General features: G+C 36.7%; 1 protein-coding gene across 3 annotated transcripts in view; it reads right to left on the bottom strand.

Moving 5' to 3' along the window:
- Nucleotides 1–12,085, bottom strand: part of SEPTIN7 (septin 7) — a 132,735-nt gene that overhangs the window by 97,793 nt on the left and 22,857 nt on the right. For 2 of the 3 annotated variants that reach the window (XM_050938041.1, XM_050938039.1), the window contains exon 2: nucleotides 7,658–7,760. The exons of the other annotated variant lie outside the window; for it this stretch is intronic. In XM_050938041.1, coding sequence (XP_050793998.1) covers nucleotides 7,658–7,667 — 10 coding nt within the window. In that variant the 5' untranslated portion in view covers nucleotides 7,668–7,760. The remainder of the gene's footprint in view (nucleotides 1–7,657; nucleotides 7,761–12,085) is intronic. 3 annotated transcript variants of the gene reach the window in all.

Genomic DNA, 12,085 nt, shown 5'->3' with positions numbered 1-12,085 from the left:
CGTCAATGAGGGCACACAGACAGCAGGTGAAACCAAAGGATTCAGTCTTACAGCTGGGACAGGGTGCAGAAATACTTGTCTGAGGAAACTAAGACAAACGATCAGGGTCTAAACACCTGGCATATCTCATGCAGAACCATCAGGCATATAGAGAGATGAAAAAGATGTGCAGTCACAGATGGATACACTGGAGAAGATGGGGTCAATCCTTTTTCAGAGACAAATGAGTTGGCCTGTTTCCACTAATTCTGTAGCTCTTGCAGGCATTTGAGAGGATCTGTTACATGCAAATAAGAAAGGAGAAGATGCATACACAGCACTGACATGTAGCTGTGAACATGTAGAAACAGTGCAGCCAACCCAGAGCATCTATGACAGTCTACCAAAGCAAAAACTGAAGATATGCAACAACACAGAAATCCAATAAAACAAAAGCCTCAGAGAAGATTATATTAAAGGCAGATCACAAGATTTTTTTTGGCCATGCTTTTGGTAGCAGCAAGGAGGAATTTGGACATGAGGGAAGTGTTGCAACACTGCTTAGGATCACTGCCCTGGGCTCTCTCCAACTTTGACAGCACCATGAGGAAGGCAAAGCAGCCCTGGCAAGGAATCTTGAGAGAAAAAAAAAGTAACAACAGCTGAGAATATCTAGTCATTCTGCCTGCATCATAAATGGAAAGGCTCTTGTACAGAAAATAAATGTTGAGAACAAAACATATAGTGATCTATCAGAGCATGTCTGTCAGTCTTCAAGACTGGAACTCACAACAACAGCACAGAAATGATCTTTGATGCGTAAAATAATATCTCAATTAAAAATTCAGGGAGGGAAAACAAAAGGTCTGGCCCTGGAAGACTATTGAACAACATTATATCTAGTTACAAGATCCAACAATGGAGGCACAGTGTTCTTGGATGTTATAGCAGCAAGACTGCTCTCATCAAGTTCTTACGTGATGAATTGAAAAGGCCCCAATTTCCCGGAGAAACAAGGTGAGAAAACTGTGTGACCTGCCAGAAAGATTGTAAGAAGTTTAACCAGAGAAGGGGCATCAAACTTTCTGAACTTATAGTCTTCACAAGAAGAGACAGACAGACACTCTGATTATGCTACATACAAAGCATGCATCAAAGAACCATGAATGAATTATTGTATCTGAGGACACTGATGTGGTAATTCTTACTCTTCCTCTCTTCAGGGACATCAGCAAAATCTACTTAAGATGTGGTATCAAAAAAGTGCATGAAGTATATAGAAGCAAGCAAGCAACATTAGGATGTCTGAACACCCATGTCAGGAATGCATGCATTCACTGGATGTGATTCTGTTAGCACATTTTGCAGAATGTCGGGAGGTGACTGGCCTAAAGCTGATCACCAGAGAAGAGGCTCTTTCAGAGAGCACTGGCAGAGCTAGGGCAACACTGGGTCTTGTCTACAAATCTCTCTCCTTCAAAAATTCACCTATAGAACGTATGCAGCTTGGTCAAATATGACAGAGGGGAATGAGCTAAGATACCAGCTGTTCCATGCTAAGAAGGGAGATGCTGAATCTGGCTAGCTGCCTCCATGGAAAGACTTCCACTAACTTCATGTTTTGCGTGCCAATTACGAGGCTGCTGTCTGGTGTAGGAGCCTGGAGAAGTATCCTGTCACACCCAGCCCTGAAACACGGCATGGCTGGGTCAGGGTGAACTAACAAGTGAATGGATGAAAGGCCCATCCACTCCTGAGGCAGTGTTGCAGCTGATAGCTTGTAAATGCAATACAGACTATAAACTCCCTGTTTTCCAGTGCCTTGCAAATGGACTCAAATGCTCTCCAGCACGTAGGCTGCAAATAAATGAGAACACGAATGAGGAGGATGTGAAAAGTAAGTATGGAGGATAGTTCAGATGATGACATTCCAGTTATATGTGGAACACTGGATTGTTAATAGGTTACCCATTTTATATTATTGTAGGCTTGATATGTCACTCAATGTTATGGCAGAACATGCAACATTAGTAGCATTGAAAAAGCTTCAAAAAAAACACATTATGTGGTATTTTGATGGCAGAAGTGGTTTAATTATATATTTTGTAAATTTAGATTTGAAATTAATGTCTAACATGATACCAAAATACTCTTTTCTGCTTATTAATGAACAATGTGCTAAATAAAATATAATCAAAGTGTGCTACCTTTCATTTAAATTATATAACAAAAAATTGAATTTAAGGAATTTTGCCAACAAAAAAAAATTAGTGGTAGGACTGAACCTATCTACTCTGCAGGAAGGTCCACCATAACTTTTTATCATCCATTGACATAGAGCTATCCAAAACTCAGGAAGAGATTTTGCCCACCTAATGATACCAATGGACTATTTAGGGTTTAGCTTATGGACTACTGAAAACATATGGGACTTCCGAAGATTGGGGTCTATAGAGACAACAGATATAGTTAAGGTATTGTGTTAAGATTTTTACACTTGTGTGCCTCAATTTGTGGAATGCTTTTATTCCTGATCTTAGACGTAACCCTTCTGAAACCATATTTCTAAACCTCGATTTCAAAGACATCCAGCACAGAACATTAATTTGATTATGAGTTTATATTTCTGTTTTTAATATCCTTTATGTCTTATGCCTAAGGGATGTCTTAATTACTTTTGTTGTTCCACACTGAGCTGAAATGTAACAGCATTTCAGTTACATAACCTTGCAGGATGGGAACAGGATAGCAGATATCACCTCAATTTTTTTCTCCTAGTTTTCCACATAGATACTTTAATTTCAGAACAAATTTCAAATGCAAGTAAGTCAATTAAGGAGAACAATTTCGGTTACTTTGGTCTAGCTTATAATTACATGTTTTTAGAGCTACTCTAAAAGGAAACAATGCAATTGTACTTATTTGAAACTTACCTGTATTTTCCCAATAACTTGTCAACCTATTAACGTTAACCAAGGCCAAATACAATCAAAAAAGTATAATAATAATTCTATTTAATTTTAAAATGTTACTAAAATAGTAGAATGTGAAAAGTTTACACAGACCCTACTTTCTAATCATATATACACTTTATAGTAAAAATTACATTTATGGGATGAAGTTATTCTCATTTACTACACATTTACATATTTTAATGCAATATGTTCTAAAACCTCAAAGAAATTAATTCCACACTTAGAGATTTTAAAAATGTTTTAACACCAAGATGCCCAATAATTAAAAGCACTCTCTTAGTTGAAATACACTAGTGTCCTAAGCCATGTCCCTCCCAACTGACACTTACCCAGTCAAGTATGTCCTGCTGACTGGGCCTAAAGACGTCGCTCTCCTACTGGCTGAACTCTGTGGAGGGTTACGCATTGAATTGGAGATGCAAGCACCAATATCAATTAAGTTCTCCATCACCATGTACACAAGAAATTAATACCATCTCCAATAAACCAAACAGTGGTGGGTCACTTCTTTCTGCACTCTCCCTCCACACCACCCTCCAAACAATGTATGCTATCTCTCCCACAAATAAATTAATGCTGAAAGTTCTCCCAAAACACTTAAGTGTAGACTGTCTCACCTTAAATAAGTGATTACAGACACCTTTGATGGGAAGACTGGGGAGCCCACTGGCATCCTCTTTTAGGAGATGCAAGATAGCAGGGGACCCTAAACTAAGACTCAGTGCCTCTGCATGCCCCACGTGTACAACCATTCCAACAGCAGCCAGCAATTAAGAGCTCCCACACAGGAGTGACAGCCCCATCATCCTGACAGAGCTAACTTTGCAGGTTTATGACAACATCACTTCACAGTTTACACTCAGTTCATATTTGGAAGGTTTTCTTTGCAACTGTAAGCATGCCAAATTTTTAGATAAAAGATGAGATTTTGCAGAAGTTGATAGCACTCACTTAGCAAAAGATTCCTACCCACGCTCGGCAAATGGAGTTTAAGATCATTAGTATATAGTGATTTAATTTATTTTTAAATGTCCTGCATTTTGAATGTATGACAACTTGACATATCACATGCAGTTAAACTGAGCCGTGGATCTTTTCTACCACACAATCAATCAGAAACTAACCTAGCTGCCAAACACCTGAAACATTTGCTCTTCTTCCTCAAAATAAAGTAGTTAATATTGAAAAATGATTAGCTTTAAACTGCCTTGGTGTGGGGATCAGATTTAGAAGATTAACAGTTCATTCCAGACTACATAAACAATTGGAAAATAATTTTAACAGGAAATTGCAATCCATGCTTTCAAATCTATAGAACATATGAAAATAGTCATTAGACACAAGGTTTGCAAGCCCTAAATATGACCTACTTTATGTCCTTGTATCTGTTTGGCAAGTCTACATTGCCTTTTTCACTCCAGAACAAATGGATAATACACTGACTTTGAAGCATCTATAAATAGAATATAGCCAGCAGGCCAGCACTTATGTGGAACCCCACGGTAACAAATCAGCATGCATCCATGAGGGAGGAGGAAAATTGGAAATATTTTACTTAAGCTTCCAGAGGGCCATTCTAAACAATAAGACAACATTATGCAGCATATACAATATCTTTTCCAAATGTATCAGCCAATACTCGGCCACAAACAAATCTAAATATATGCAAGTAACGTGAGTTTCTTAAGTTTCAGAATCTATTAGTCCAACATATTGCACTGATAGATTCTCTTCTTTAATATCAATCATTTAACATTGTGGTAGTGACTAGATGCTTCAAATCAAATCAGTGCTCCCCTCTCCAAGACAGCGTACAAAAATAAGTGACAATCCATATTTCAAGATGAGTGGAGTCTGTCATAGTTGAGTTATAAAACAAAATGAGATGTTGCAATAGATTCATAATCATTTTTATGTTTAAAACAGATACTTGGAATCCTTCATATTTGGAAGATCCAGGGGAATTTCTCTCTTAAATCAAAAGCTTTCCAAATGCATTGCTTGGAAATCTCAGACTGAATTCCTCTCCACCTCGTATTCTATTTAAAAGGCTTAATACATTTCACAATTGTTACAATACTTCTTAAAGCAGTTAAGTATTCCTAATTTTATCTGTGACTAGAACTGCTGAAAAAAAATTAAGCTTTACTTTTCTACTACCACTTGTCTAAAAACCTCCTATTGCCAAAAAAAATTAAAATATTCTGTTTCGGCAGTCTCTCTTTTAAAAGGCTGTAATTGTTTTCTGCTATACTGAGTCAAACGTGGCAGGAAATAAAGTGAAAAATATGCTGTAGCTGTACCATATGAGTTTATGTACTATTACACACAAAATACTGACCTAGTGTATAGGGAATATGTTCATCCAATCAAAGACCAACTTCTGACACTCAGACTAAGTTAAGTCTATGAAACGCCTGGTAATTTTTTTTTAAAATGACCTCTCATCAAGGAAATAATTCAAATTTTCAGAGAGCACTTATGGTCTGTGCACGATAATGTATTAACTTCCTGCCAATGAAAGTTCTGAGCATTTGCCAGAATGGAATGTGAATCCATACTAGGAAGTACAAAGATTTGATGCTAAAAACAAAGTCAGTAATTGCAAGGCTTCACTTCTTAGTTTTCACGTCAACCTCCTACTGAAAATCTAAATTTTTAGATTAAAGTTTCCTACTTAACCACCAATATTTTTTTAGCACTCCTCTGAATGCATCTGCACTGAAAACTGTTTTAGATGCTGAAGATTTCAAGTCATGAGGAACAGAGATACTAACAAAGTACAGCTTGCTGGTTCTTAGAGATTTGTTTTCCATGAGATTTAAAAGTTATAGTTTTAATTTAGTGACTATAGAATACACATATCCCATTTTGTTAAATGAATTTGCCAATTTTCACCTCTCAGCAACTACAACCTTATGAAGACAGTCTCTGTATCGTGTGATTATTTTCTGAACTCATCCTTGTTTAAGGACAGCATGATTCCTAACTTTACATGTTGAAAAATGAATACATTTCTGGTTGGTAAAGACCTAAGACCAAATGGGGTTTTGTGCTTCATGACAAGTTATGCAGCTGAATGCATGTTTATAATGGAAACTTTTAAATAAGCCCCAAACTCAGATTCTTTTATTCCAACTCACATTCTTCATTTCCCTGAATAGTGATTTGTAATGAATTAGACCCAATTTGACCTAGATTTGTAACTCAACCAATGAGCACTATACTTGTGCACATTCTCTTATACGGACACAATGATTACACAAGCTATCAGTTCAATTGGATTACATAATACTGAGACACTTATTGGTTAATCAAACTACAGATTAGATGGAAGTATTGATGAACAAGGACAGTTGGCTATTACAGGATGTGCCTATTTTTGAATTTCTATTTTTACATTGTTCATCACAAAGTTACAAAAACATGAGCAAAATCCAAGCAAGCTAAGTAGTTTTTGATCCACTTCAGAATTTCAGGTTCAAGGAATGAGGGCAGGACTGAACAGCTACCTATTACTAAAGCATACTTTTTTTTTTTTTTTTTAAATGTACCTGCCCTGTTAACTCAGTTACACATCCAACAGTTAAAACAGCAATCTGGTTCAAATCTAAACAGCAGAAAACTAACACTATCTTCCATCAAATTAACAAAGCAGTGGGGCATGGTCAATGTTTTCTGTAGCAAACAACCTGTTGTGAGATAGCTTCATTTAAATTCACAAGCTGGGATTTTTATATAAACATTAAAATAGAATCAGTACAGCACTCCTTGTTTTATTTTTTTTTTAATCTTAAAAAAAAAAACAGCTTTACACTTGCCTCATATTTCGTTTCCAAGGCACTGCAGATATTTCACTTTGATCACACAGCTACATCACACATGTAATCAGGGGGAAAATGAAAGTTTGACACCCAAACAGCATGGATAGTAATTTAGCATTATGGGATAAACTCATTAGCAGAAACATTCATCTAAAGTGACCAACAAAGTTAATTCATATGCCGAACCACCATTAATTTTAACATCCCACTGTAATGAGCAGGATTAGTTACACGTATCTGTGGTTGTCTGAAGATATCTGAAGTCACTGGAAAAAACACTATCTGCTTATACAGTATTTGTTTTTGTCTGTCATTATGCAAACTATAAATGTTTCTTTACATGAAGGCTTGGATTCTGTAGCAAAATTTTGGTGCCACAGACACAGGATACACAGGGTCCTGATTACTGATGTGCAAGAAGGGATCCAGCTAGACTTTCAGATCCCCAGCTGAAACTGTTTCACTGACAACTAAAAAACATTTTTATTTGTAGACTGAACACACGATGCTGATCTCTAGACCTCAACGACTTCCACTACATCATTTTTGCAGTCACTTTTCAGTAGATCTACATTAATGTTTCTGCACAGGCTAGCACAACACCCTCTCTCTGCTGAAGGCTCTTTATCTTCCCCATTTTCTGTCCCTATTCATCTGCCTACATAACAGAAGACAAAAAACGAATATTCAACTGGACTGTATGCCCTAAAAAAACACTTTAGAATTTAACATTTTAAAAAACAAAAATGATAAGTATAATATACATTCTAATCAGCTTACACAAATGAGGTAAACATGTGAATAGCTGAAACTTCAGTTACTCCAAATTCTTTTGGGGAAGGTGAATCACCAATTAGATGCATAAAGAAAACAACTCACCCACTACCATGAGCGTGAATTCAAACCCTCTCTTCACAGACTTTCTGTAAACTTGATTTGGGAGATTTGCAAACCCCACATATCCTTCAAGGTTCTTCTGTTGCTAATGCAAAAACAAAGACATTTAAATAGTCAAAAGAAATGCTTGTAATTTTCTAATACACGTCAGACTAATCTTCATTAGCTTTTAACATCTGTACAACTGTTATGCCAACCCTGATTAAGTCAAGATGTTTATTCATTAAATTGTAGACAATTTAAATTGCAGCACCAAGCAGAAGACTGGAGTGGGGGCTAGCCAGCCATTGTCTACAATGGTATTTTGCATAAGTATAGCTATACCATGGTGGTGGTACTGGTGCAAACTCTCAGTATATATGGCACTGCAACAATGTAAAAACTGACTTAGGCCATGTCAGCACTACAGACTTCTGCCATCACGCTATGTTGATAGAGTGTGAAGAGGTGTGATCCCTGACTGAAATAACTGCCCACAAAAGTCCCTACTGTGGATGCAGTTATACCAGAAAAGATGCACTTTTAATGGTACAAAACATTTTGCTGGGGGCGGGGGTAATGATACTGGCAAAACTGCACTTTGTATCAGTATATCTGCATCCACACTACCAGCACTTTGCTGATATACTTCATCTGTATCCCTATATCAGTAAAGCACTCCTAGTATAGCTATGCCTTTGCATTGGCGTAATTTAGCCCAATCTGAAACTGAGCCAAGTCACATCAGTGCACCACTTCTACATGGGATCATCGCTAGTGCAGCTAGTTCAGTGTGATTGTACTGGTACAAAAAAAAAAAAAAAAAAAAAAAAAAACCTACTGTAGATGTGACATAAGTCTCCATTTCCTCACCAGTAGTTCAGAAGGATGCCTTTTGTAGGGAGAGTTGGGAAGGATGTGGGTGTTGTCAGTGCCTATTTTGCCACCTATTAATAAAAGGCTTTTGCAGGTGCTTAATCCTACCCCTTCTTCAAACCAGATCAGTGGTTTTCAACCCACTGGCCACTTGCAGCCCATTCAGCACATAGCTGTGGCTCATGTGACATCCCTAGGGCCATACAGGTAGTATATATATTGTATGGATGAGGTCCATGTAACACAGAGCTGCATATGAGGCCCACAAGGACAAATAGGTTGAGAACCACTGATGGAGAACCAGTAATACCCACAGGGCTTGTATCGCCTGCTGTTGCTTTAAAGGAATCTTAGGATTGTTCATTTCAGATGTGTGAGGGGTGGGGCTTGTTTTTAAGGAACAGAAAGTTTAGTTTCATCCTTTATGGCAAATTTTTTAATGGTTTCTCTCACGGGGGGGGGGGGGGGAGAAGGGGCCTGTTCCATCACACCGTGCTGGGGGTGGGGGTGTTACACTTTGATGGTAAGCTGCTGTGTTCACCCCTATGCTACACTGTAAAGGAGAAGTTGCTTGATTCCAACCCCACTCCCACTAGGACCAGGACAAATAAAGCTTCACATACCACACAGTGAAAAAGTCTTTGACAGCCCTAAGAAGAAACCCTAGGTGGAACAGTAATTTCCCATAGAGAGTGGAGGAACCTTGTGTCCCCAGAAAAATTAAAAACAACCTATATTGGTTTATTACTGACTATTACTTTTCCGAATCACCAGTTGGTTAGAGAGTAATACTGTCTTCAATACTTGAGAACAAAAACAACTACTAAAGCGAATATGTGCAGCAAAGAGCTTCCGAATTTAAATGGGAAGACAGTCATGATGGATTTTTCAGTGACAGGTCCTCAATTCTAGAACCCACTTCCTCATTTACTTCAATGGAGCCCAGATCTGTTGATTTTAGGTCATGCTACAAGGGTTATTTTTTCACTTTCCCTTTCCCCTTTTGAGCTATAAATCCGCAATTAAATTGCATAAAAGAACAGGGTTGAGCCCCTAATCTACATTATCTTGCAAGTACATTGTGCACAATATTTTTACCAATAGTTGCAAATTAATATAGTTCAGAGCAGTTCTATGTTGCCAGAGTTGCCATGCTTTTGCACTAAGACCCTAGGCTAAAAATCTTTAGCCTCAGTGCATGCGCAGCAGACGTTTTGTAAAATAATATTATGCATGTGGTTTGGTTTTTTTAAACTGAAGTGGTTAACGGCAGTAGTCATTACTGCGTACTATAACCCATCAGTTTTCATTTTAGGAAAATGCTTTTTCATATATATATTTTAAAGAGAACATAAGTTAAAAGCTTTGCTATAGTATATTTCACACTTGTGTCTTTTCATTAGTACTGTCTATACTCAGTAAAAGCATTGCTGTGATATCTTTACTGTAACAACAACAAACAACAAAACTTACCTCACACACATCCTGAAACTCTGGAGGGATAAGTTACTTTAAGAAGTCAGTTACTCTACAAGCTTTGCTTTGATTAGATGCAGTGTTGTTTTTTAATCAGGGTGGTCAAAGCGTTATTTAAACTACATACATTTATTTTTAAAAATAAACCTATCCATAATCTATTACAATCATTTAAAGATATGCTGCATCAATGAGACCTCTTTTTTTTTAATGAATTAAACAGTGCTGCTTTTTTCATTATACAAAAAATGGAGGGAAGGGAATATCTAACTTTTGAGGTTCTCTCAAGCTTTCTAGGTATAGCACAGCATGACTGGCTGTATTAAATATTATTTTCAGCCTTTAAAATGGAGTGAATTTTGGTATTTTATTTTTCCAAATGTAAATACTTTCAGTTAGCTGTATAGTAAAGCTTTTGCATTCATTATTTTAGGTTTCAATTTAGTTGGAGATGCAAAGAATATTTCCTTCACCTCAACTAGTTCAAAGTTGAGAAGTTTTCCTCTTGCAGCTATGAATTAAAAACTAGGTGAGAGGATGAGATCTACCAGTTCTAAAAACCTAAGTTACACGGGACCAGATTCGCAAAAAAGGTATATAGATATCTAATGGGATTTCCAAAAGTGCCCAAGCAGATTAGGCACCTAAATAGGACACCTAAACACCTTTGAAAAGTCTGGACACATAGTGACCAGAAATATCTGTAAAGTTAGAGAGTTTTAAATGCAAAACATATCTTGGTACTTTTTTCCTAAATTCCTTATGTATCCAGTATATTAAGGTAGTTTTATTTAACAAAAAAAAAAAACTTTAAAAATGCTGGTTTTGTGCATTTTTATTGAATTCCAATTTCAATCTAAATGCAGCCTGACAAATGCTGAGTAAAAATTACTAAAGAAATGCTTCATTCACCATTTTCTAGCATAATAAAACAAAATAATTATCTGAATAAACACGTTAAACTATAACTGATTGAGGTGCAATGACTGAGTGTTTAAGATGCTCAACTACAATCCTCAACTTCATGGGTTCGCATCTTGCTCATTCTCACACTAGGTCACCTCCAGTTCACCCAGTTGTAAAACAGGTACCTGACCCATCGGGTTAGGACAGTCAAAGGCAGTGAGGCACAATGTTAGCCACATCACTCTCTTGTGTACCACTGCCTATGAAACTGACGTGCCTTACACTGCATCAGCTTGATGAGCCATTGCTTTGGAGAAACTTTGACTTCACTATATAATTGCTTAAATAAGTGTACAGATGCAGCATATACTCCTGGTTAACAAAAAGTAGTACCAAAAACTTAGTACAATGTTAAATCAATAAATCAACATAATATTGTTACACACATTAATGAGAATGAACTTCTCTTCAGGAAAATAACCAAACGTAAAATGATAAAAATCAAGTTTAAATCATAGTTTCCTGCTTGCTGATTTAAATCACGATTAATCCCATTCCGCTTTTTATGAATTTCTATTTTCCAGCAATTTACTATATTTTTAGCTTTAAATTCCTCAAATGTTTTTCTAAATCTGTTTTTGCTACTATTTCATTGATTTACTTCTACACTGTGAATCATTATACCAGGTCAGAACATCAAGTTTAAATACCTACACTAGCTTAACTTTTTTATCCTTAGCTTGATCTTCATCCAACTGTATAATGTAAAGTTTTAGTTCAACAGTTAGACTAAAAAACAGTGTTGGTTGTTTAGAGTAAGTGTAATTGTAAAAGTAATGATACTCACAGCTACTTTGTAAACAACATATTTCCATCATTCCAGTGTTCCAGATATTGAGAGAGTACATCCAAGGTTAACAGTAAAAAGTGATGAATTCCAAGCATTGCCACGACAGGTCCAGCAGCACGCAGCAGAACACAAAGCAAGGGGAGGAAAAATCTAAAGTTACTTACATTTGATCAACAATCATTTTAATAGTTTACAGCACTGCTTATAATTTGATTAAAAAAACAAATGTTTATTCCTTCATAGTACAGACTACACTAAATACGTACAACCATAATTTGGCTTCCTGGAGTCTATGATTACAATGCAGTCTTAGTCCACGATCA

Source organism: Gopherus flavomarginatus, chromosome 2 (assembly GCF_025201925.1).
Source record: "Gopherus flavomarginatus isolate rGopFla2 chromosome 2, rGopFla2.mat.asm, whole genome shotgun sequence".
NCBI lineage: Eukaryota > Metazoa > Chordata > Testudines > Testudinidae > Gopherus > Gopherus flavomarginatus.
The sequence above is the reverse complement of the archived record's forward strand: the minus strand, read 5'-3'. Positions and strand labels throughout refer to the sequence as shown.